Here is a 25,266-nt window from a genome sequence, read left to right as displayed (position 1 = left end):
TTTGTTCAGGGTGAAATTGTAATTTCTGAAAATAGGAGAGAGCAGAGCAGCCTCTGCTGCCTGCCAACATTGACAACGTGGCATAGAGCCAGCTGCCGGGGCCAGGGCAGGGCTGGCTTTCCAATTTCCTGCAAAATTCAGTGGTTAAATTGTGCAGGTACAGGTAAGAGACTGTCCCATTAACCCCAGACCTATTCCCACTCAGGTTCTGCTCTATCACAGACATTACGGATATTTTCCAGGCTCTCACTAGAAGGAAACGCAAACCCCCAAGGCCTGGTTATAGATTTCTTCCCTGCGAAGGAGTCTGAGCTCCAAGTAAGCCGTTACGGAAAAAAAATGCTGGAGAAGGACAGGGGGAAATGCACCAAAAATGTAAAAATGGAATGTTCGTCAAGCCTCAGTGAAATGATGCGTAGATCTCCTGATGCAATATCACCACACTCTCCACGAGAGGGAGACTTGCCACTGCCACAGCCAGCGAGGACCGCCGCGCCGTACGGCAGCACCACAGGCCTGGCAGGCACCGCTTCGCCCCGCGCCCATTTCAGCAGATGTTGCCTCCGATCTTTAGCTCTAAACTGTCCCCCCCATGATGAGAAACCCAGGGTAGAGTAACAAAATGGTTTATTCTCATTTCCTCTTATTGTAGAGACCAGTTATGTACAGAAACTGTAAAAAAAAAAAACCACCTCAAGAGCCTTCCAAAGAAGAGCAATTACAGATGCTGCTGGAAAATAAAAATCACAGGTACTAGAAGGAACCGAGAGTCAGTTCACTTTGATCGGGCAGGGGGAATGAGCCTTTGAGGGAGTCTTTCTCCTCTTCAAATATCCTTGATGACCTCTTCAAGCTCCTCTTTTGTGTACATGTGGAATTTCATCCCAGGCTCCACAGTGGCAAGCTGAAAGAGAAGGAGCAAGGGGTTAAACGTGCCCACATACGTGAAGTGACAGCACGGGGCAGGGAACAGAGAGCTGCCGAAGCAGACAGAGCAGCTGTTCCTTCTTGGCTGCCTGATCTGCCAGCCCAGCAAGATCATTCCACCCCGTAACATGCTCTTTGATTCCCTAAAATAGCTGCCCGCCGCAGAAATAGCTTTTAATTGACTCAGTCTCCTCATAGTAGCAGCAGCAGGGAATGTCTATAGGGAACAGGCAGGTTCTGCTTCTGCTTGCTGGGGAAAAAAGACCCTGTTAATACGAGTCCTTCTTCAAACACCCCTCGGAGAGGGGCAGTTCTTGCTGCAGTTCAGCGTGGCCCTCAGAAGTGCCTCTCCTCCTCCAGTAACTATCCAAGGGCATAAATCCTGGCCCATTACATGCCATGAAAGAACCAAGATAGCAAAACACTCAAAAACGGGACTGAGGATTAGCTCCAGGAAACTGAGGCAGGGGCAAACCTGCGTTTTGATTGCCAAACACCGACAATAAGCAAGCCACGGTGCACCTTGCAGCTGCCTGGTGCCCTGTACAAGCAGCCCAAAGAGATCTCTTCCAAGGCAAAACCCAAGGGACGAAGCTGGGGGACAACACACTCCGCCCTGCCCCTTTGCCAGGAGCAGAGAGAGGCAGCGTCCCGGGCAGACAGCTGAGACATTTCATGGGGCAAGCACCAGAACAAGAGCCACTCGAAGAACGACAAGACTGGAAGAGGAATGTAAGCGGGACTTTCATTCGCACCTAGCTCATGGCACGAGAGCCCAAGATACAGAGAGCTGCCATGGGCAGGCAAGCCAGAAGGTTGCAGGAGTTAGTTGGGATGCTCCAGATCTCGCTCGCAGGCACCCGTCCCCTGACATGTATCTTTACTCTTAAGGGATCAAAATGTTTGGCTGCAGTAAGCTGAGCAGAGGGTCCTGGTAAGTCCCAGAGCTCTTCCTGGGCTTCTCCACTTGCAAGGTCACCTGTAAAGCTGCACGAGATGGTGGGACACGATTTTGGGGTAGCGGGAGGGTAGCTGTAAGCCTTTTTCAAGGAGAAATGTCCCAAGGGCTCAGCCTGAGAGCCTCTGACAGCCCAGGTTTTATGTGGCATTCTCAGACAAGTCACAGACACGCACATGCCACTTTCGGCCCCTCAAATCACCTGTACAGGCACTGGCCTGACACCAGACCCTGATGGGCTTGACACCCCACATATATACACCCTGAAACCCAAAACAGGTATTCAGAGACACCAACTACTCTGCTTTTCCCTGTCTGCTCAAACCTGTGCCTCACCTTCTCCCTACAAACAAAAGCTTTACTCAACTATTCCCTTACAGGCTTCACAGGGAAGCAATTAATTTAAAAGCATAACACCGTTTAAGGCTCCTGACTTTTGCCACCAACAGATTTAACTCTTCTAGGCCCACACTTTGTCCCTTCTCTTTGCTGCTAGATGGAAAATCCCATACAAGAGGGGGAAGCGGCTAGAGTAAATAAAATGGATCACCACATACTTGTAAAAGGCTAGAAAGCAAAGCAGCTACTTCAGGTAGAAGATTTTCAGCCAGAAGGGTGACTTGAGTCAATAGAGACCTTTTAATCCTCAGCACATTCTTCTCATACTTAACCCTGATATGATTCCTCAACACGTTCAGAGCTTTGCCAAGCACAGTTAAGCCCTGTTAAACGGGGACATGACTGTACACGCTCTGCCTCAATTTCTTCACACTGTACTGCAGATCTTGCAGAAGAGACCTGAAGCTGATCAAGAGTGAACTGATCAGTGCAGGTTAGCAGTTCATCTGGGGAAGAAATATTTCAGCCTGCCAGCATCATTTCTGGACAGAGCATCCAAGTTTTCAGCCCGCTGTTGGCCCTTTCTCCCCCAAAGGAAGGCGGTTAATCATGTCCAGAAGGGTCCCCAGCCACAGTGTTTAATAATAAAATGGGGTGCACACTTTTAGGCTGTTCGGGAAATGGGTTCCCAGCACTCAGAGGAAAGGAATGGGAGAACGGCAGGAGAGCTGCTCGTAATGACATGATTTGAAAAGGTCTAGTGTCTCATAACCTGCCAGAAATAGAAGCAAACTCTATACGCCAGCCTTGCTCCTCATCTATCCATTATCACTAACAAACTGGAAGGGTTTTTACCTTTGCTACCTAAAAAGGAGCATTCCACGTCTCACCAGCAGGGTTTTAAGAGGACAGGTACCACTAAATTTGTGGGGATCTCAGAGAGCACTGCGTGCTCGGGTCAAGCTGAGCTTTGTGAGCCCGGCTGCTTTCGGGCAGAAGCTGGAGGTTAGAGGAGCACATTCGGTCCTGGAGACTTCACCTCTTTGGTTCTCCCATCCAACAGATTGTTGGCACCAACCCAAGACTGAATATAGCAAGTCCAGAAGCTGTATAATTTTCATTCCTTCTAATATTACAAGTACCAGGGAAAAAAAGAATGGCTAAACCCAGGGGAAGAAAAAGCGATCCGGCTGGCACGACAGGTTCCCACTGGCTGATTTGGCCTGTGTAAGGTCAGCAGGGGCTGCAGCCCGTGACCAGGGAGCTCCACAAGAATCGTTTCTGCCGTCACTCGTGGATTACCCAGACAAATGAGCCTGGCTGCACACCCCTACAAGTCAAAAGAAACCTGCAACCTTTCCAATGTGCCACAACGGGCGGTTTGAAGTCACGAGAACATGTGCAGCTAGCCAGTTGTTGGCTTGGGAAGTCCTGACCTGCTCCACCAACCCATTCCTTGCTCTGGAAGCAGAGGGAACCCTTCTCTCCAGAAAGCGAGTGGCTTTCTCACCTGGACATTTAAAATCCAAGATGCTACCAAGACACTTGCTGTGCAGCCGGCAGGATTTGCACCGAGGAAGCAAAGACTACAGGCAGCACAGATTTCTGCTCCACAAGCCACGATCACACACTGCTACCGGTGTCACAGTTACCTCAATGTTGGTTGCGTTCAGTTTCTCCTCCATAACTTGTTTCAGGATGACAAGGGAAGATTTGATTGCTTCTTTCAGCGTCATTGACTGTAAAACAAATCACTCATTAATTGCATTGTTGACGCTCAAGCAAGTGCTTGTACGTTACCCCTTTGACTGCGAAAGCGTACTGCTCTCCCTCCTGCTCTCCTCAAATCCTTTAAGCTGTCACTGGCAGCAAATTTAAAAGCTTATCAAGTTATCTACAGCATCAACAAGAGATCAAAGCGCACTGTTCAGACAGGACAGTGACAATTGCAAGGACAGCGACTTTCTGCTTCTGTTTAACTTCTTTATAAAGCTTAAGAATTGTTAATCTGGGCACATAAACCTTAGCATCAGGACCGACACACGAGGGTCCGTTTCCCTTCACCAGTCATCATCTGTCAAGCAGTTCCCCCTGGCCGTGGGAGCTCTTGGCAGAAGCCTTTGTGCTTTAATCACATAAATCCCTGTGGGAGGGAGAACTACAGCCAGGGTGCTGTGCAGCATTCAAAGAGTGACGATAGCAGTGTTTGCAGTAACTTTGCACTTGGAAGACAGTTAACAAGCCACAGAGCCCAGAACTTGGATAATTCTGCTAGTGAACAAATTAGGTTATCGAGTCTTAGGCTGGAAGTCTTCACAGCAATCAACACCATCAGTTGTGCTTTTATTTACAGTGTTTGGTTTTTTACCACATAAAATGGACAGTTCCTTCCTCACAGAGCGAAGAAAGTTTCTATTTAACATCAAATAGGACCAGTACTTGCAGCATAAAAGCTGTTAACTTCACTGGTTTCACAGATCTGGTGAAACAAAGCTGCTTGATTTAGCTCCTTAGGCTTCAGGCCACATCCATACTGAGCCCTGATGCTGACCAGCGGTGTTTGTTTAGCAGTTCTTTTATTTATAGAGTACTTCCTGACATGGCCTTAATTATCACCCACTAGAGGCAGAGACCGGCATCTCAGACACCAGTCTTGTGTTCCAGCTGCAGCCTAGGGGGAAGCTGCTGGTAGAAGCACTCCTTGTCGTAGAGATCCTCATCCAGCAGCTCAGCACTGACATCTAATCATGGCATCAACTACCAAGGACCAAGTCCCACCCTGACAAGCTCACGCACATCCTCTACAGAGCAAGAAGAGCCTTTCGAATCACTCATCAGGAAGGAAACCAGTGAATCCTCGTAGGTCATGAGGTACCTCTGTAACTCGTGTGATATCAACCCCAAGCCAGCCTTTTACCTTATGGTAAACCTCTTGCAGAGAGCTCTGTGCGCCTTCTGAAGCGGAGCCGATTGCTCTGGCGTCACACTGAACAAACGTCCCCGATGGGTCCATGTGAAACCTGCAGGAACACGGAGGAGGGAATGAACGGCCACCGCACCCCATCCCACACCACCCCAAGGGCTTTCCCACCAGACCCACAGCGCTCCCCAGAGCTCCCTGCACAGCTCGGAGCTGGGGAAGGACACAGGCTCCTCAGCAGCAACAGCTTGTCTGCCGACACGGGGCAGAGCTCGCAGCAGCCCCTCGCTGTGTCTGGCCTCCTCAGGGGACTGCCACAATTAGCGCAGCAGCAGGTCTCCCCTCCTGGCACACAGAGCTGGAGATCAAGGTTTGAGGAGTGCCAGAGCATCACCTGCAGATCCACGCTGGGCTGCTAATCTAGAAGGAGAGCTATATGCTCCTGAGACTGCCCTCCATACTCAGAGCAGAATAATTTTTCTTTTTTTTTTTTTTAATAAAACCAACAAATTTTCACTCCTGCTCCTGGGAGAGAAACCTTATTGGGCTGGCTCTGCTGAGCCATTCCCACCTCCCGCAGAGGCTGGGTGTTTGAAGCAGAGGAGTTCAGGTTACAAGCACTCCACTACCTCCCCAAGGAATGTTACAGCACATATTATGTTACCAGTGGCTCTGCTAGTCCTTTAGGGAAAGGTAAGAATAAACTGGGGAGGAGGAGAGCTTTAACGCCTACCTTCTGCCCAGGAAACCACATTAAAAAAAAGAAAAAGCAAGGATTCAGTGAAGACACAGCGTTCTCTTCAACCCCAAACGAGCAGCCAGTGCTCAGGCTGCTGAAACCCATGCTTTGAAAGGAAGGGTTTAAAAGCATTAACAAACACATCAGGTACACAATGGGATAAGTAAAATCCCAGAATCAAGACATTAAAATGTCCTGGGAAGTTTCAGCAGAGGTTCTGTCTCTTCCCAGAGCTGGCTTGGATTAAGAAAGCTGAACTTACAGCTGGGGTCCCTTCTCATCAACTCCTCCAAAAAGCAGCGCAACACCAAACGGACGAGACTGCAACAGAAAGGAGCCAACAGGTTAGGCAAGGCCGAGGGCAAAGTCGGAGGGAAGCCAGCAGCACCTCCCCAGAGCCCCCAGTTCCGCACCATCGCCCCTGGGTCTGCGTCCTCTTCCCCAAACTGCAGCGCCAGGTTGGACACGGCCTGTGTCACGCTCTCCACTGTCATGGTTTCGTTGTAGGTGAACCAGTGATTCTGCAAAAAAAATAAATTAATATTCAAATTATCACGTCGTTCCCAAAATACAACAATCCTGGATCGTTCACACAGCAGGCTGGAGCGATGCCCCGCATAACCACCAAGACAACTTCCCTCCAGCTCCTTCAGGCAGGCTGCCGGCACCTGGGGCGCAGCCCGCTCAACCGCAAGAGGGAAGCACCAGAAAGAGAGCAGGAAGTGCAGAACAAGCAGGGAAGCTTGTGCAGGGATCCCCCAGAAAGGCTTGGGATATCTATCTAGGCCTTGGGATGCCAACTGGGAAAACGCAAGGCTGGAGCTGTTTATCCCAGTGTGTCTTTCTGAGGCGATGGGATTATCTGGTTCTGCAGAGGCAGGAGGAGTGCTGACGTGCAGGAAAAGTCTTTAGTACAGCACAGAGATTTGCACCTGGGACCTCTGAATACCTAAGGCACTGGGTAAATTTAAGGGGTCAAAAATATAACCAATATAACCAGGCTTTTGTCCAAACAAAGTTAGACACACAGCCCCACACATTCCCTGGAGCACATCAATCAGTGCTAAGAGACCACCGGAGAACCTGCCATAAGATTCCCAACAAACATGCAATACCAAATCAGGAAAAAAAAAAATACATGTGAGACTCCACCTGTTTGTTCTGCAAAAGCCTTGTGAGGGAAGCTACGCTCCCCACAAGCCTCCCACTCCACTCCGGCTCCTTTGCTCTAACGATCTTCCCATGCCAGAGACTTCCAAGATGCCCCCAAGCCTCGCGCTGTTGTTTTAAGAAGAGAAATGTCAATCTTACCTGAGTCTCCACTCTTGCTTTATCAATTAAAGTCTTTGCATCAGCTATTAGGCCACTCATGGCACACCCTGGAATCAGAGAGGGAAAATGCAAGTTGTTTCACTGATTATTTGCGATGCACTCTTCCCCCCAGACTTCCCAAAGCCCACGGTGAAATACAAAAAGCCGCAGGGCTGAGCGGGTCCCTGTGTGGGAGCACACAGCAGAGCCGCACCGTGGCCTGCTGGAAGGGAAGGAGGGTGGGGTGGAAACAGATTTGCTCAAGAGCAAGGATCGCCACACAGCTGAAGGGCAGGGACATAACCCAGTTCTCCCAGTCACGCTTCCCACCCACCCCAAATCCGAACCGGTTAAAGGAAACAATGTTTGAGGCTTTTCAAGAGAAGCTAACCAACAGAAAGGCAACCCGCTTGGAAGGGGAACTCACTCATGCCCTCCATGGAGAGGGCTGGATAACCCATAGCTGGGGGGGATGCAGCAGGAGCCTCCAGCACAGATCCTGCTCTCCAGGAAGAGAGGGGCTGTATCGCAAGCACACGGGAGGAGGAAATTAGATTCTTCAAGAGCTCCTGCCATCAGCAACATGGGTATTTTGGAGGTCCCCTGCTTTTCAAGGCGACATATTTGGTAATGAGCCCATCGCAGGCCCCCTCAGGGTGCGGGAAGCCGCTGCGAGCAGGGGTACAGGCTAACATTAGTGCTCCGAGAGAAACTGGCCTTGAGTCAAGCCTCTTGCAGTAATTCCCTGCCCTCCCAGATCTAAATTTGGGATGAGCTTTCATGAGGGAGGTCATGGAGGTGGTGGTGCTTCAGCTGCCTCTTCCTGCTCCTGTAACTATGTCCTGCTGGCCTGGAGCCTGGAAAACCAGTGACCAGGATCTGGTGTTCACTGGGAGGGATGAGTGTCCCCGCTCCGCTCGGTAGAGCTGCCTGCAGGGAAGGCTAGTGCTGAAACACAGCTTCTGAAACTCCCAGACAGATAGATAAAGCTATCTCCAAAACTTGAGCAATGCTCCCAGGGCTCTACCAGAGGGACACCGAAAGCTCATTTCTTTCTTCTTACCTATGTGGGAATCGATTTCTACAATCTTCTCAATGCTGCTGGGTTCCATGAGCGGGGAGGTGATCCTCTTCTCCACAGCCAGGCATACACCCTCCGAGGTCTGGATCCCGATGGCGGTGGAACCAAGCTGAAAACCACCACACGGTCACCACCACCGCACTCAACATGGGGTCTAGGCATGACGGCTCGCATAAATATAAACGCCGCAATGCTAATTTTGACTTGTATTATCTTCTAGGTGTTTTGATTTGGAGACAATTCACATCATCAACACAGAAACCCACTGCATGCAAGACTACGGCTTTGCACACACCAAATTTTAAATGTTACGACTTGAATGAAGAAACTGGAAAGGTCAAACCCACGCCACTTCCCAGCCCATTAGTTCATCAGAACCCAGCAGGGCTGCCGCAAATCATTAATCTCTTCCCCAAGCAACATCAATTTTTACAGCTTAAAGCCTTATGAATTTTGCGAATCTTCCTTTGCAAGACAGAAATTAAATTTTAAAGCGAGAGAGGAGGATTTCACATAACGGCCTTAATTCTGACTGTATCTGTACCTTTGGTTTGGGCATTTTTCTTTCCATTAACTCTTTTTCTCCTGAGTGTCCTCCTATCCACAAAATTTACAACCGGAATGAGAGCATTTTGCACACATACCATTTTCCAGGCGGCAATTAATCACCCACAGCCGTAACTGCAGCAAATTTACCCTGGACACCACATTGTCACCACGGCCACGAGCATAGCCAAGGGATGGGGGGGTCAGATCTCAAGGGCTCGCAGCAGCCCCTACCTTGCTCCCAGCACTCGTAAGTGTTTTCCACGCTGAGGAATTTACTGGAATAACTGTACCAGTTGCAGTGTGGAGATGCTGACTCTGAATATGAGGTATAATTTTAGCAGCAAGTTTCCCCAGGTAGCTACACATATAACCACAGGCCTGGCAGAAGGAAATCTCCCTGTTGCAGGGACTCGTGTTTTTAGACATTGCTCAACGCTCCAGACCTTTAAGCATGCAGCCTGCTAGAGCCACGCACAAACCCCAAGGGAAAAAGGGACACTTGATGTCATTTCAGATGCACTTTTGTTAACGAAGCTACAGCACACAAATAAAAACTCCTCCTACACCCCTAACGCACAGGCACAACACGTAAAACGTCACAAGAACCGCCCGAGCTGCAGCAATTTCGTCGGTAAGTTTGTGGGCTGATCTGGAAAAAAGGGAGAAGCCAGAAGGCTTCTGTATGATTGCTGCTCTAGTAAACATATTTGTAATTATAAAATTGGCATGATGACCGCCATCATTTTAAGAGTTTTTCCTTCCCAATGCCTTAATAAAGGTTAATTATTCCTTTTTGCTTTTCCATTTAAGCAGTCTTCAACGAGCTAAAGCAGTACAAGGAAGATAAAGCCAGCACCCTTCTTTTCCCCAAACACAGGCCTGCTGAGTTTCTTCGTTTCATCACTTGACCAGTTCTCCCCAGGTTTAAGCTTATTCCCAGTCATCACCCACATTCTCAGAAACAAGAACATTTATTAGTCAAGACCATTTAATGCCCCAGAAAGGCCATTTGGCTCCACGGAGGTAGGTCAGTTTGATCATAACAACCTTTAACTTCAGGTTTTAAAATTCACAGTCACCCACTCCAAGCTGCAACAGCAGTGAGCTAAGAGAAGGAAAGCTGACCTAGCGAGAGAAAAGTTGCCACTTTGGGGGTTTATTTAAGGGAATCCATCTTTTTATAAAGCCCACGGACCAGAACGGAACACTGCATTAGGTCAGGGAGGCGAAGAGAAAGCAGAGAGCTCCTCTGCTCTTAGACAAGCGCTTACAGACACAATGTGTGAACTTCTGCAGGCAGAGTCACAGTGCACAGGTTGGAGCTCTCGCTTCAACATTAGCGTTAATAGGTTTGATGTGGTAATCCCCATCTCCGGATTGTGTTTGGTTTGGGGGCAAATTGGTTGGTAGGAGACAGGGAGGGGAATATTCCCCTGCATTTAGGGGAAATTTGATGGCTTTTGATTCTTCACCAGCCATAAAAGGGTAGAACTGCAGGAGGTTTGGCTGGATGGAAGGAACCGAATGCTGGCACGTGCCTCTCTATTACAAACCGTAGATGAAAGGCTGCTGAAAAGCTGCTGGAGCAGTCGCAGGCAGGAGCGGCACCTATGGAGAAAGGCAGCAGCTCCTGCTCAGTGCTGTGTACTGCCGACCAGAGCCCAAATGGACAGAACCTGCCTGGTTTTTTTCCAAGCCAAACCCAGGCTTTGGGTTTAAAAGAGCCCTTAATGTCACGGTTTAGCAACCAGATGAAGCTGACGATACCTTTATGGCCTCGATGGCATACTCCACTTGGAACAACCTTCCCTCCGGAGAAAAAGTGTTCACACCCCTGCAAGAACAACATCAGAGATGGTGTAAAGGGCAGAAAACTGAAGGCTGACAAGAAAAGCAGTTCCTTATTCAAGAGCAATGTCAGGAAGGGTGATGCCAGCTGGGAACAGGTAACACAGGAGGGCAGCAAGAACACGTCACGGCTTTGCTGGAGCCTGTCACCTTCCTGGCAGACACTCGCAGCACCTGGATTCAGGATCCTAACAAAGAAAGACCAAAAGGAACGCCAGCACGTCTAGTTACAGGTGGGAAGGAGGTTTGTTTTCATGGCACAGTTCACACTGTGGATGCTGGAAGCAAGTAGCCTTCGGACTCCAAAAATTCTGCCTTCTCTCAGCACCAGGAGACAGCAGGATTTTGTTCTACCAGCACAGGCCCGTTCCTTTCCCTGGATACCCCATCACACGCCATTCCTGCCCGCCCCACACACCAGCCCTGCCTGGCTTCTACAGTGCCGCAGAAAGCAGGAGGTGACCCTGCCATGCCAGCCCCGTTGTGCTGGTGGCCAAGAGAAGCGCTGTGCCAGGGACTCCATCCACAGGCAGAACCCTCCGAGGGATTTCTTAAAAGTCTCCTGCTATCTGGAGGCATTTAGCAAGATAAACTACAGAGAGAGGCTCCCCCCCGCCCCATACCGAGGGCCTTTCAGCACTGGGAGACCCCCGTTCATATGGGACGAGCCTCCCTTCCCCTGTATTTAACAGAATCGGGCTCTCAAAAAAACTCAAATGCAATAATAACAGGGGGGTAGAGGGGTATCAGCTTACTAGTGCCCGGCGAGGCGGGAACCCCCACGGGCCCGGGTGGGGCAGGCAGGGGGACGAGCAGAGGCCCTTGGACAGAGCCCAGCAGGACTGCGGCGTCCCCGCCAGCTCCTCAGAGCGGCCCCAAGGCGGCTGCAGGCACGAATCACCGCCCAGGGCCTACCGGGATGGGGAAGGTGGTGACCGGCCGCAGGCCCATGACTCAGCCACAGGCCGCGGGCGGCGGAGAGGGCGCGGGCGAGGGGCGGCGGGGGCGGATAAGCACTCACCGGTCGTATTCGGAGCGTGTGAGGAACATGGCGGCAGCGGAGGACGCGGGGGGGAGCGCGGGGCAGGGGGGAACGGGCGGCGAAGGAGGCGGAAGCGCCGCTCTTCCCTCGCCGGGTTCTTCGCCGCCGCTTCCTGTCAGCGTGTCCGCAGGGCGCAGGCACCGCCCCGCCCCTTCGCCCCACTTCCCCCCGCGCCGCCTTCCCATTGGGTCACATTCCTTACGGTCTAGCCAATGGAAAAACGGGGAGGGCGGGCTCGGTGAAGAGGCGAGTGGGAGGAGCGGCTACCAGCGGGGATTGGAGGGAGCGCTGGAGAGGGGCGGGGCCATGGCAAGGGGGCGGGGTCAGAGCGCCAGAGGGGCGGGGCGGGCGGGCACGCCGGGGGTACCGGGGCGGGGGTACCGGGGCGGGGGTACCGGGGCATCCGAATACCGCAGGGTCCTCCGGGGCTGTGCCGGCACCCGGCTCCCGGTGCGGTGCCGACGGTCCCGTTACCGGCCGTGAGGAGGCCGGTAACGGGACCGTCGGCACCGCACCGGGAGCCGGGTGCCGGCACGGTCTCCGTCCCGTTCCAGCGCTATGGGGCACAGGGAGACTGGTTGGGGGTCGGACGAGCCGAGGACGGACGGACGGACGGACACTCCCGGGGGGGGCCGGGTCCGCGCGGGGCGGACCGGGCCGGGGGGTTGTCCCGGAGGTGTCCGGGGGCGGACCGGGGGCCTTGCCTGGGGGCGGGGCCGTGCTGACTGCCCCGGGGGCGGTGGGGTGCCCGGTGGCGGCTCTGACAGCGGAGCGGTCCCAGAGGGCGGTGGAGGCAGCACCGACCGCCCCCGGCCCGGCCATGTCGGAGCCCGGCGCCCCCCCCGCGGCCGGCGACAAAGCGCCCCGGCTCCAGGTAGGGCTCCGGTGTGACACCCCCGCCCCGGTGCCCGGGGCAGTCTCCCGGTGCGGCCCCTCGATGCCTCGGCACAGTTCCCCGGGACTACTCCCGGTGCAGCCTCCCGGTCCCCCGGTGCAGCCCTCCGCTGTTCTGGTGCCGTGGCCGGTGCGGCAACCCGGTCCCCCGGTGCAGCCCCCCCCGTCTGGGGCAACTCCCGTTGCAGCCTCCCGGTCTCCCGGTGCATCCCCCCAACCGGCCCAGCCCCTCGGAACAGCTCCCCGGTCCCCCGGGGCAGCCGGTCCCCCGGTGCATCCCCCGGTGCCCCGGGACAGCCCCCCCGGTCCCCCGGTGCATCCCCCCACTCGGAGCAGCCCCCCGGTCCCCCGGATCAGCCGCCGGTGCTGCCCCGGTGCCCCGGCTCCCGCCGCTCTCTCCCTGCAGGACCGTGTCCTGGGTGGGCTGCGCTGGGGCCGCCTCCAGGAGCCCCTGGGCTTCATCAAGGTGCTGGAATGGGTGAGTCCTCCTCCGTGCCCCCCCCGGGCCTGATCCTGGCAACAGGACACCCCCCCCGGGCACAGTGCGCCCAGGGGTGCTGGTCCCCAGGGACCCCTGTCCAGCACGTTCCCCCCACCCCCAGATTTCGGGTGCCCCGTTGCTTTCTAAAGTGCCGCCACCCCCGACAAGGGGGACCCTGGACCCCCTCCAGAACCTCCCCCGCACCGGCACCCTCGGGCGTGGGGACCCCATCCCAGGGGGGCTCCGGGGGCGGAGGGGTACGGGGCTGCCCAGACGCCTGGGTTTGGGCCACGCGGCCCCCCCGGTGACCTTGAGCAGGTGGCTTTGCCCGGCCATGCCGGAGGGGACGGTGACATCGGGGTGCCGGGTCCCTGTCATTCCCACGGGCTCGGGGGGCACCAGGCAGGTGGCGGGGGGGGGGCTGGGGGTCAGTGGGCCCCAGGAGGGGGGAACCCTGAGGATGGGGGGAGCCAAGTGCCCACGGCCCCGGCCCTGGCCCGGCCGTGCTATGAATGGCTGCGGGATTGTATTTCAGGGTGGCATTTCTGCGGCACGGCCTCGCCGTAGCCGGGGGGCTCTCAGCTGGCCCCACGTCTGGGTGCCAGCACTGGGGAAACTGAGGCACGGGGAGGGGGGGGGGGGGATGTGTGCTCATCCTCGGCGCATGAGGCTGGACCCGTTTGGACATCTCCAACCCAGAGGAGCCGGGTCAAGGGGGCTTTTCCCCTGATCCCGTGGCTCTCTGCTGTGGATAATCCCACCCGGGGAGGCGCTGGGCACCCCCTGCCAGCAGTGCCGACATGCAGGATCAGGCCCCATGTGCATAGACGCCCCAAAACCGAAAGCAGGAAGAAAGTCCACGGGGTGGCTGCCGATGCTTCTGCTTCAACTCTTGGTGCTGTACGTGGGCCTGCCCATCCCTACGGCATCAGGCCTGGCCGCTCAGCTTCCCCCCTTCACCCGGCCGGTCCCGGGAAGCCGTGAGCTCAGCCAGGATGAGTTGCCAGAAAACTATTTGGGAATCGCGTTTTCCCGGCACCCTCCGCCGGAGATGAGAGCAGCTTGGCGCCGAGGGACGGGACACGGTGGCGGCGGCTCCCCAGGGAAGGGGACGGATGCTGGCGGGACGACCCCGGGGGTCCCACCATGGGGATGCTCCTGGCTCGCCGCAAACCCGCTCCGGTGCTCAGCACAGTGCCTAGAATAAAGGGGGGGGGAGGGTTTGGCCTCGCTGCTCCCGCCGGAACATCGCCTGCCGCTGCTGCCCCTGCGTTCAGCAAATCCAGCTGCAAAGCCCGGTGTCGGCGGCAGCCCCGGTGCCGGCGCGTGAGGCCCGTGGCTGTGGGGCGGCAGCTCGTCCTGTGCCACCGCGGCCACCATGACTCAGTGCTGCGGGTGCAAACCCCAAGCGGGACCGGTTGGGTGCATCTCCCCCTCCCAGGGTGGGGGGGTCCCCAGGGTCTCGAGCAGGTACCCCCCCCCCCCGCTGATCCTCTCCCGCAGCTCTTTGCCATCTTCGCCTTCGGGACCTGCGGCTCCTTCAGCGGTGAGACCGGGGCAACGGTAAACTGCGGTGGTGAAACCAAAGAGATGAGCGCCATTTCCGTCCAGTTCGGGTACCCCTTCAGGTGAGGGGGCGCCGAGTCCAGACCCCCCCAGGAACCCTCTCTGGTGCGGCTCCACAGCGAGCTGGGGGGGGATGTGGGGTGCGGGGTTGGGGTTAAACCCCATCCCCGCTGCTGGGACCCCTGTGGGACCGCAACCACGGTCCCTGTGGGCAGGGAGGTGCCGTGTCCGGCCAGGGACACTCTGCACCCCCAGCACTGCAAGACATCACCCGGCTCCAGTTCCCAACACCGTCGGGGGGGCGGGAGGATCCTCATTAATCAGGGAAGGCCAGGACGGAGCCAGGCCAGCCATGAGTCACAGTTTTAACCCCTTCCCTCAGCCACCGGCCCCGTGCCTGGGCACCAGACCGCAGCAAAGGGTCTGGGTTCCGAGCCGGCAGCGGGTCCGTGCCCTCCAACAACCCCCGTGCGGTTGTTTCAGGCTGGCAGAGCCATTCCCCATTGTCCCCTCCGTTCCCGGACCACCCGACATCCCTCTCCCACTGTCCCAGGTTATACCAGATCCCCTTCGAGATGCCAGACTGTGAGGGGGAGTCGGAGACCCACACCCTGCACCTCGTCGGCGATTTCTCTGCTCCCGCTGAATTTTTCGTGACCCTAGGGGTCTTCTCCTTCCTCTATGCCATGGCAGCTTTGGTGCTCTACTTGCGCTTTCATTCCCTCTACGGCGAAAATAAGAAGCTCCCCTTCGCGGTAAGGGGGCTGCATCCCTGGGGGGGACACACACACGGGACAGATCCTGCGCCGCTCTGTGCCAGGGTTGGGGCTGAGCCCGGTGTTCCCATCCCGGCAGGATTTCTGTGTCACCATCTGCTTTGCCTTCTTCTGGCTGGTGGCGGCAGCAGCATGGGGCAAGGGGCTCACCGACGTGAAGGCAGCCACGCGGCCCGCCAGCCTCATCGCCGCCATGGGGGTTTGCCAGGGCCAGGAGGTGGTCTGCAACGCCGGCACCACGCCGGCCATGGGGCTGGCCAACATCTCCGTGGTGAGAGCTGGGCGCCGGTACACACCGATGCTCGCAGGCACGCACATGCGTGTGGATGCCTGCGCATGCTTGCCAAACCCATGCACGTGAATGCGCACACACGTGTACATGTGAAAAAGCACATGCACATGTGAACATGCTGGCACATGCACGCATGCACACGTGTATGCTCACACCCGCAAGCCCTTGTGCGTGCATACGCACGCTGGATTCGTGAGCGGCGCAAACATGCGCACACACTCCATGGCCACGGTGCTGACTCCGTGTTGGTGCCATGGGACATGGGACCCATCCTGCACCCCCATGAGACACCCCCCCCCACCCAGCCACAGGGGACCCCCCACGCCGGGGTGGACAGTGGTGATGCAGCCCCTGGCATGGGCGCGCAGGGTGCACAGGGCACATGGGGCACACAGGTTACATGGGGCAGATGAGGTGCATGGGGTGCACAGGGTGCGTGAAGCACAGGGGGTGCACAGGGCGCATGAGGTGCATGGGGTGCACGAAGCACACGGGGTGCATGGGTTGCATGGGGTGCATGGGTTGCATGGGGTGCACGGAGTGCATGGGGTGCATGGTGCGCACAGGGCACGTGGGGTGCACGGGTTGCATGGGGCACACGGTGCATGGACTGCACGGGGTGCACAACGTGCACAGGGTGCGTGGGGTACACGGGGCATATGGGGTGCGTGAGGCGCCCGAGGCTCACCCGTGGGTGCCCCCTGCCGGGGCTCTCTTTTCTCCCCCCCAGCTCTTTGGCTTCATCAACTTTCTGCTGTGGGCCGGGAACTGCTGGTTCGTGCTGAAGGAGACGTCGTGGCAGGCGCAGGCTGCGCCCCGCGACAGCGCCGCCGAGCAGGGCGCCATCGACAAGCAGTAGCCGCAACCGGGGGGGTCCCACCTGTCCCCCGGGACCTCGCGCCGGCCGCCAGCCCGGGGACGGGGTGTCACTGGCCCCAGGGTTGGAGACGCGGGGCAAGGGGGTATGGATGCTGTAGGGATGCATAATCCCAGGCAGGGCGCATTAACCGCTGCTGCCTGGCTGTATATAGGGGTCTGCGTAACCCTGGGTGTCCCGTTCTGTATGGGGGGGCTCTATGTGTAACCCCGGGGCGTCCACGTCTGTTCGGGGGCATATAAAAGTCCTGGGTCCCAGCTCTGTATAGGGGTATATATACCCCTGGTGTCTGGCTCTGTACAGGGGGTATGTACAGTACCTGGGTGTCCTGCTCCATATAAAGCATATATAACCCCTGGCTGTCCAGCCCTGTGTCGGGGCTATATGTAACCCCTGGGAATCCAGCACTGTACAGGGGTAACCCTTGGGTCTGTATAGGGAATGTATATAATGCCTGGCTGTCCAGCTGTATATAGGGATACCCCTAGATCCCCAGTCCCATATAGGCGATATATGTTACCCCTGGGAGTCCAGCCCCGCACAGGAATACTCCCAGGTCCCCAGCCCAGTATTGGGAGAATATATAACCGCCAGCCCGGTATAGGGGCTATATGTCGCCCCGGGAGTCCAGCCCCCTGTAGGGGCACCCCAGCCCGGTATAGGGGCTATATGTCACCCCCGGAGTCCAGCCCCCTGTAGGGGTACGCGGACCGCCGGGCCCCATCCGGTCTGTCGCCCGGGCTTGGCGGGTGTCCCGGGACGGCGCCGGTGCGGGGCAGCCCCCGGGCGGGGCGGGACTACACCGCCCGTGGTGCCGCGGGGCGGGCGGGGGCGCGCGGCGCATGGGTGGGGGCGCGCGCGGGGCGGGGGCGGCGGCAGCAGCGGCGGCGGCGGCGGCGGTGGCCGGGGGGGGGGGGGGGAGCGCGCGGGCGCGTTCCCGCGGCGGCGATGGCGGCTCGTGGGCGCGCGGCGGCGGCGATGGCGGCGGAGCGGCGGCTGCCCAGCCTCGACGAGTTCGCGGGGCAGAGCTGGAGCGCCTGGGTGGAGCGGGCCGGGCCGCCGGCCGAGCCGGGTGAGGGGCGGCGGCGGCGGCGGCGGTGGCGGGAGGGGGGGGGGGGGGGGGTTGCCGCGAACGGTGCCGCGCCCGCCGCCCCCCGGTCCTAGCGCCGCCGCGCGGTAGGCGGGCAGCAAGGTGCCCCGCAACGGGCAGCCGGCACTGGGAACTGGGCATCCTGCACCGGGAACCGGGGCGGCGGGAGCTCCGCACCGCCTACCGAGAATCGGGCACTCCGCACCGGGCAGCCAGAGCGGGCGTGGGGCACCCCAGTCTGGTCACTGGGAAAGCTGCGCCCGTTACTGGGAGCCAGTTACCAGGTGCCAGATACCCCTGGGTGCAGTGGGCGCTGGGTAGCCTGGACCAGGAACTGGGTAGCCCAAACTGGGAACCAGTTGCCGCCGTTACCCTGGACCAGGCAGAGGGCACTGCCCCGCCTGTGCCCCACATCGCGACTGGACGGTACCGGGCAGCTGGCGGGCACGGCGTGGGCTCCCAGTATGGCACGGCCATGCGGGACTGGGCACCCAGTGTGGGATGGCTGGACAGGACTGGGTGCCCAGTATGGCGCTGCTGATTGGGACTGGGCACCTGGTATGGCGCGGCTGGGCAGGACTGCATATCCAGTATGGCACAGCCAGACGGGACTGGGCGCCCAGTATGGCATGGCCTGATAGGACTGGGGATGGACTGGGCGCCCAGTATGGCACAGCCAGACAGCACTGGGTGCCCAGTATAGCACTGCAGGATGGCACTGGGCACCCAGTGCGGCACAGCTGGCTGGGACACCGTCACCGCTGGCCTGGTGGACATCGGTTTCCCCGCGGCAGAGTCTGGTGCAGCCGGCTGGGGCCGGGACACCTGCCTGGCACGGCTGGCGAGGACACGGGCTGCAGGGCCACCGCCGGATGGGGACTGAGGTGTCCCCAGGGGTGTCTGGGGCTGCCCCCGGTCACATCCCAGCCAGGACGGGGCTGTCCCCAGGCACCCGCACCCCGCTGGCGGGTTGTCGGTAAGGGTATGGCACAGCGTGGTGGGACGGGGACTTCAGAGGCAATGGCACGCGGCGGGGCCAACCCTCGTCCTGGGATAGATCCGTCCCTCTGGTCTCATTTTAGCTGCTTTAAGTGTTCCGGGAGCCCCGGTGGAGTTTGATGGCCGGGAGCGACGGTGCTGCCAGCTGCGAGGACTCAGCGGCCTCACCCGATGCTGGATGTGGCCGGGGGAAGCCGGGACCGTCCCCGTGCCGGCCGCTGCTGATGGGGTTTTGTCTCCGGCAGGATCAGGGTCGGAGCTGGAGGAGAGCGGGAAGAGCGGCAGCAAGAAACTGGACGCCATGACCCTGATTAAGGAAGGTAAGCTCCCTCCTTTGGGGAGAAAAGCCGATGTTTTGGGGCTGTACTTGCCTTCCAGCCCAGACTCTCGTGCTGTGACGCTTCCACGGCACCGAGACACAGTGAGAGCCGTGCCGCGCTGCTCACCGAACTCTCACACCACAGACATGAACATCTTTGGCCACTGCCCAGCGCACGACGAGTTTTACCTGGTGGTTTGCAACCACTGCAGCCAGGTGGTGAAGCCCCAGGCCTTCCAGAAGCACTGCGGTGAGCCGGGGGGGCTCTGGGCACGGTCATCCCCCACCACAGCCTCCTCTCCGGCACCGGGAGGGACACGGGCAGGCAGCCGGGGCCGGCTATGCCGGTGCAGCCCAGGCTGGGGGGCTCACAGCAGTGGGACCCCCGGTGCGGGCTAATGCCAGGCTCCCCCCCGGCCCATCCCACCCTGTCCCAGCAGAACGCCGCCACGGCCCGCTCAGCAAGCTGTATGCCCGTGCCGCCGCCAAGTGCCACGTCGCCGTCAACGGGCAGCCAGCGGCCAGCGGGACCCCCGGCACGGCCAAGGCGCTGCGGGAAAAGTCCCCCGGTGCCCGCGGGCGAGTCCAGCCCCTGCCCGAGCGGCCAGACAAGGACAACAACCTCTGGTGAGGACCGGGACGGGCGGCTCTGCCCCTTCTGTGCCACGGGGCCGCTCTCACCGCCCCCCCCCAAATTCTCTCCCCAGCTTGTTCGTGCCCGTGGTGAACCTGGAGAAGATTCCCAGCATCCCCAAACCGGACGGGCACGGGATCAAGGTGCCCCCCAAAGCCGTACACACCAACTCCAAGGAACCCATGGGGAAACCCGCCACCGCCGCGGTGCCAAAAGAGCCCCCGGCGCCAGCCGGGGTCGGGGGGGATTCGGCGATGCCCGCCGACGGCCCAGGGTGCAAGCCGGAGAGCGCACCCGCCCCAGGGGAGAAGGACGTGGGTGCTTCCAAGCCGCCCCCCAGATCCCACAAGAAGCTGGCGCGTGAGTCCCCCTTTCCTTGCCGGCGACGGGGTGGGGGCAGCAGGTCGGTGCCGCACGGCACCGGATCCCAGCGTGGCATCCCGGTCCCGTTATTTCGGCGGCCGGGTCTGACAGTGGGGTAGGTACCGAGGGGGCATCTCCCACCTCTCCTCCTGCACCCGGAGGGGCCGTGCCCTGACCGCAGCTCCGTTCACCCGGCAGGTTTAGGGTCTCTGCCCGCGGTGCTGGCTGGCCCGGAGGAACGGCGGTGGCGGCGTGCGGCAAGAGTGTGAGCCAGGGTTGAACCCCCCCCTTCACATCCCCGGTCCCCCCCCCCCAGATATGGGAGTCGGACAGATGCTGCGGTGCTCGCGGGCACTCTGGGGCGACAGTGAGCGATGCCATTAGCAGAACCCAGGCTGGGGGTGAAATGGGGGGGGGGAAGCTCGTCCTGGGAGGGAGGTGGAAGGGGGGGGGGGCAAGGAGACAGCAGCCCCCCCCCCCGCAATGAGCTCTTGGGGTTGTTCGCCTCCCCGGAGTGGGGATGCTGTGGCCTCTCGCTCCGAGGAGGGGGTGTCTCCATCTCCAGCCCTGGCTGGGGTGGGTTGGGGTGACCCCCGCAGAGCCCCCACCACCACCACGGCCGGCCGGCAGTGGTCCTGGTGAGGCCATGCCCCCCCCTGCAGCCGCCGGAGCCCCCCTGCCGCCACCGCTCTCGTCCTGCCATCCATACCTTTGGAAACCTCAACCGGGGCCGGACACGGCAGGGCAAAGCACTTGCTCCTCCCCCCTCCATCCACACAGCTCGCCCCCCCCCCGGGCCCCCCGGCATCCCGCTGCCTTCCTCTGCCCGCAGGCAAGGAGTGCGACCTGAACAGGCAGTGCGGCGTGCTCAACCCCGACACCAAGAAGATCTGCACCCGCTTGCTGACCTGCAAGGTAGAGGGATGCCGGGGAAGGGGGGGAAATGCTGGGGGCACGGACACACACCGTCATCCTGCCCAGAGGTTTCTGGGGGGATCCCGGCGGGTGTTTTGTCACCCCCCCTGAGCCCCTCCCCGCTGTCGCCCGGCACAGATCCACTCGGTTCACCAGCGCCGCGAGGTGCAGGGTCGGGCCAAGGACTTTGACGTGCTGGTGGCCGAGCTGAAGGCCAGCTCCCGCAAGGGCGAGTCCCCGAAGGAGAGGAGCCCCCCCGGGAAGGAACCGCTGCTCCCCCCCCAGCAGGACCCCTCCTCGCTGCCGCAGCCCCCCGCCGGCCCCCCCGGCACCTCTCCCTGCCGAGTGAAGCCGCCCCACTCCCACTGCCTGCTCCCCAGGTGAGGACCCTGGCATCCGGGTGGGGGCAAGGGGGTGGGGGGACACCCCCCGTATCAGGCATCCCAAAAATCTCTCACCACCCCCTCTCCGGCACAGGGCCCGGCTTTCCTCCGACAGCGATCCTGAGGATGTGCCGGCTGCCTCTGGGGAGGGGGGCACGGGGGTGTTCCCCTTCCCCCTGCCCAAGGGGGGCAGCCGGGTGTCGAGCGAGGAGAGCGAGGAGGAGGGGGGCGAGGAGCCCCCCCACCCCCCCACGCGCCCGCCACGGCCCCAGGCGGTGAGTGAGGGGACCCCGGGGCGGGTTGGGGACCCCCAGCCCCACCATGAGCCCACCCAGCTGCATCCCGCAGCGATGGGATACCCTGGGTGGGGCATCTGGGGGGGCCATGCTGACCATGCTGTGTCCATGTTGTGTGTCCTTCCCCCCCCTGCAGTTTTGCACCTTCGGGAGCCGCCTGGTCAGCCCGGGCTGTTACGTCTTCAACCGGCGGCTCGACCGCTTCTGCTCGGCGCTGGGCTCCATGCTGGAGCGGCACCTCAGCTCCCACATGTGGAGGTGAGGGGGAGGCGCGGGGGGGGGGGGCAGCAGGGGCTGGGGGGTGCTGCTGGGTGCCAGGGTGCAAAGCTGCCCGCCCCCAAGGGAGGGTTTGCCTTCCCCAGGGTGCCAGCGTGGTGTGGAGGGGGTGTACCCGAATTGGTGGGGCAAGGATGGGAGTGGGAATTTGGAGGGGGGGGGGCTCCTGTCTCACCCCTCCCTCCCTGAATTTGGGGGGGGGGGGGGCATGTGGCAGGGGTCAGGGATGGGAGCGGGGATTTGGGGGGGATCCCGTCTCACCCTTCCCCTCCCCTCCTGCAGGAAGATCCCTCCAGCTGCTGAGCCCCCTCTCCACACCGCCCTGGCCCCCCCCAGCCCCACCGCCTCCCCCTGCGGCCCCGTCGCCCCGACCCCCTCACCCCCCCCACGGACCTCGTCGGTGGCGGCCCCCCCCGGCACCCGGGAGGGCCGGGTTCCCGCCAGCCTCAACTACACGGTGGGGTCCCCCCACGCAGCGGCCGCCTGCAGCCAGCCGGAGTGCGGGGGGGGCGGCAGCCAGTCCATCACCTCCCCGCTGCCTGCCAACATCCCCTCGCCCTCCTTCAGCAAGTTGCCTTCCACCAAGGCCAGCAAATCTTCCCGAGCCCGGGAAGCAGCCGGTGGGATGGAGTCGGATACCCGCAAACGGAAGCCCCCTCTCGCCGCCGGCGGCCCACCCTATAAACGGACCTGTTCAGGGGACGGCGTCAAAAGCAAAAACCCCGGCTGCCAGGTTTCGGTCCCCCCCCGGCAAGACGAAACCCACCCCTCCGGGTTGTCCGGCTTCTTCCTCCGCCACCGTCCTCAACGGCACGACGCGGGTGAAACGACTCACCCCCCCGGACTGCCGCGACCCACCCGCCACCGCTGCCGTGGACCCCCGAGGCTCCCCACTGCACGGACCGGGGGTGCCGCCGCCACCCCCCCGTTGTATCTCTGACGACGAGGTCAAGAAGCGCAAGAACGCGGCCACGTACTGCCGGCCCGTCAAGCCCAAGCCTGTGCCCTCCCTGCCCGGCCCCCTGCCGCCCCCCAGCTCGGCCCCCCCCGACTCGGGCAGCTCTGTCCGCAGGAAGAAGCTGGGAACCCCCCCGGGCTTCGAGGAGAAGCGGAGTGCCCTGAAGGTAGGGCTGAGATGGGGGGGGGCATGCTGGGGGGGGGTCTCTGCTGAGCTGGGGGGAGGGAGCGGATGTTCAGGGTGCTCTTTGGGGTGCAGAGCAGCGTCAGGGTGTGATGCTGTGTGCTGACTTGGGGGGACCCCCCAGGGCCACCAGCACCCACAGGGGACGAGGTGGGACCCACCTCCCAGGTCTGCTTGTGCGCACCCGTGTCCTGAGGGACACCCTGGTCCTGGGGGGGGGGGTGGGACCACAGGGACACCATGGGTCCGGGCAGGGAATGGCATGGGGACCCTCTGGGGATACCCATGGCCAGGTGAGGGACACCTTGGGGACCCCCTGGGGACCCCCTGGCGCCGCGAAGGGGATGCTGGGGGACACCGTGGTCTTGGGTCTTTGGGTCATGGGTGGTGGCTGCTGTGCGGACCCTTGGGGACGCTGTGGCTCTGGGTGGAGGGCACCGCGGGGACCCTCTGGGACACCCGTGTTCCAGGTAGGGGACACCATAGGGACCCTCTGGGATGCTTCAGCCCCAGGGGGGGATGCCATGGGAGTACCCATGTCCCAGGTGAGGGGCACCATGGGGACACTCTGTGTACCCCCCCGGCACAGGGTAGGGGACACTCTGGGGGACACCGTGGTCTTGAGTCCTGGGGACGTCCTGGTTGGGGATGGTGGATGCTGTGGGGACCCTCTCGGGGGGGGGGTGAGGTGGGGACACACTCATCCATGGTGGGGGATGCTCCCTCTGGGGACACCCTAACCCTGGGTGGGGAGCCACCATGGAGCTACTCTAACCTGGTCGGGGGCCGCTGTGGGTCCGGGGTCTCCATCACCTCCCCCTGTCCCCAGGGTCAGTCCCCAGGGCTGACCCGGCGCCTCTCCTCTCCCGCAGTCCAAAGCCCATTAACGGAGGGGCCACCGGGGCCACCCCCCGCTGCGCACGGGTGTCTCCCCATGTCCCTCCACTGCAGGCACGAGGAAGCCCCCACCGGAAAATGCCGAAAAACTGATGAAAGGGGAAGAAAAAACAAAACAACAAAACCCAACCTCCCCCAAGGAAACAAGGAAAAAAACCAACCTCCAGAAAAATACCTCAAGACTCTCAGTTCTGTTCTCTTGCTGCTAAACCAGCCCCCGGGAGAGGCGGCGGCTGCGGCCAGGGGGGTCCTGGCACAGGACTGGCCACCGGGCCACCACCGGGCCACCACGCCGGCCACTGCCGGCCGCGGATATTTATAAGAATTGCTATTGCTGTTTTTTGTTTCTTTTTTTTTTAAAAAAAAAAAAAAGAAAGGAAAAAAAAAAAAGCGCCAAGTAGTGCAGAGGGCGTGTGGAGGGGTCGGGCTGTGGCCGGGGGGGGGGTCCCCGTGGTGGCTGGTGTGTCCCCAGAGCCCTGCCAGGGCAGAGCAGGGGCTGGGCTGTCCCCAGGGAGGGCAGGGGATGTCCCCAGGCCCACCAGGAGCCCTGAGGGGGCAGGGGGACAGGGGTGGCCCCGGCCCCCCCCGTGGGACGGGGGTGGGGGTGTGTGTGGGGGGTGGGGGGTGTGGGGGGGGGTGGGGGTGGGTGTGTGTGTGGGTGTGTCCGGGTGTGGGGGGGTGTGTGTGTGTGTCCGGGGGTGTGTGTGTCCGGGGGTGTGTGTGTGTGGGGGGGGTGTCCGGGGGTGTGTGTGTCCGGGTGTGTGTGTCCGGGTGTGTCCCGCTGCCTCTGCGCAGCCCCATGGCCCCGCCGCGGGGGTGGGAGATCGCGGGGGGTGCTGGAGGCCTGGGGGAGGCGGGGGGGGAGGTACTGGGGACCATAGGGGGTTGTGGGGGGCTGGGGGGGGACGACTGTCCGGATCGGTGGGGACATTGGGGTGCTGGGGGGGGCAGTGGGGTGGGGGGTGAGCACAGGGCTGCATGGGGGGTCAGCCCGGCCTGGGGGTGGGTGCATCGGGGGGTGCCCCCTCCTCCCCCAAACCCTTGCTGCTGCCCCCCCCCGTACACACACCCTCCCCTGCACCCCAGCTGGGGGCCAGGGTGGCAGTGGGGGCCCTGGCTCAGCCTGACCCCTCGATCCCAGCGGGGGGCCCACAGGGCTGGTGTGGTGGTGCTGTCCCTGTCCCCCTCCCTCCCCACCCCAGCGAGGAGCCCCCATCTTGGGGATGACGCTTTCAGCCCCCCAAAAACGGGTGAGGGCTGCGCAGGTACGACAGGAAAACACGTTTATTTTGGCCAAGGCATGAGCGGGCAGCTGCCAGCACGGGGGGGGGGGGGGGGGGGGGGGGGGCGACA

At 60.5% G+C, this 25,266-nt stretch overlaps 3 protein-coding genes across 4 annotated transcripts; 2 read left to right on the top strand and 1 right to left on the bottom strand.

Moving 5' to 3' along the window:
* Positions 1 to 610: 610 nt before the first annotated feature.
* On the bottom strand, positions 611 to 11,854 carry PSMA5 (proteasome 20S subunit alpha 5). Its single transcript, XM_075775648.1, has 9 exons — positions 11,694 to 11,854; positions 10,592 to 10,658; positions 8,258 to 8,384; positions 7,195 to 7,262; positions 6,297 to 6,404; positions 6,146 to 6,204; positions 5,142 to 5,244; positions 3,877 to 3,963; positions 611 to 904 (listed from the first exon to the last, which is right to left on the bottom strand). Exons 1-9 carry the CDS (start codon positions 11,720 to 11,722, stop codon positions 827 to 829), a joined length of 726 nt encoding a protein of 241 aa, XP_075631763.1. The 5' UTR covers positions 11,723 to 11,854; the 3' UTR covers positions 611 to 826.
* A 380-nt stretch (positions 11,855 to 12,234) lies between these two features.
* On the top strand, positions 12,235 to 16,862 carry SYPL2 (synaptophysin like 2). Of its 2 annotated transcripts, XM_075775649.1 has the most exons (6): positions 12,236 to 12,588; positions 13,015 to 13,086; positions 14,593 to 14,717; positions 15,209 to 15,410; positions 15,511 to 15,702; positions 16,454 to 16,862. In XM_075775649.1, the coding sequence occupies exons 1-6, from the start codon at positions 12,535 to 12,537 to the stop codon at positions 16,580 to 16,582; spliced, it is 774 nt and encodes a 257-aa protein (XP_075631764.1). In that variant the 5' UTR covers positions 12,236 to 12,534; the 3' UTR covers positions 16,583 to 16,862. The 2 variants fall into 2 exon arrangements, with proteins under 2 accessions (XP_075631765.1, XP_075631764.1); XM_075775650.1 differs by lacking the exon at positions 13,015 to 13,086 and having other exon boundaries at positions 12,235 to 12,588.
* Positions 16,863 to 17,503: 641 nt separating this feature from the next.
* Positions 17,504 to 24,252, top strand: ATXN7L2 (ataxin 7 like 2). Its single transcript, XM_075775915.1, is given in 12 exon segments — positions 17,504 to 17,672; positions 18,935 to 19,009; positions 19,154 to 19,258; positions 19,449 to 19,635; positions 19,716 to 20,002; positions 20,838 to 20,920; positions 21,059 to 21,300; positions 21,398 to 21,578; positions 21,736 to 21,857; positions 22,158 to 22,614; positions 22,616 to 22,999; positions 23,889 to 24,252. Coding segments are annotated over 12 exon segments (2,262 nt in total). The 5' UTR covers positions 17,504 to 17,548; the 3' UTR covers positions 23,904 to 24,252.
* The last annotated feature ends 1,014 nt before the right edge of the window (positions 24,253 to 25,266 follow it).

The sequence above is a fragment of the Balearica regulorum genome, chromosome 25 (assembly GCF_011004875.1).
Source record: "Balearica regulorum gibbericeps isolate bBalReg1 chromosome 25, bBalReg1.pri, whole genome shotgun sequence".
Lineage (NCBI taxonomy): Eukaryota > Metazoa > Chordata > Aves > Gruiformes > Gruidae > Balearica > Balearica regulorum.
The sequence above is the reverse complement of the archived record's forward strand: the minus strand, read 5'-3'. Positions and strand labels throughout refer to the sequence as shown.

Coding starts and splice junctions, on each gene's coding strand:
- SYPL2 (XM_075775649.1), top strand. CDS start 12,535: ATGTCGGAGCCCGGCGCCCCCCCCGCGGCCGGCGACAAAGCGCCCCGG. Junction 12,589..13,014: donor ACAAAGCGCCCCGGCTCCAG/GTAGGGCTCCGG, acceptor CTCTCCCTGCAG/GACCGTGTCCTGGGTGGGCT. Junction 15,703..16,453: donor GGCTGGCCAACATCTCCGTG/GTGAGAGCTGGG, acceptor TCTCCCCCCCAG/CTCTTTGGCTTCATCAACTT.
- PSMA5 (XM_075775648.1), bottom strand. CDS start 11,722: ATGTTCCTCACACGCTCCGAATACGACCG. Junction 7,263..8,257: donor AGAAATCGATTCCCACATAG/GTAAGAAGAAAG, acceptor CTCTGATTCCAG/GGTGTGCCATGAGTGGCCTA. Junction 6,405..7,194: donor AAGCAAGAGTGGAGACTCAG/GTAAGATTGACA, acceptor TTTTTTTTGCAG/AATCACTGGTTCACCTACAA.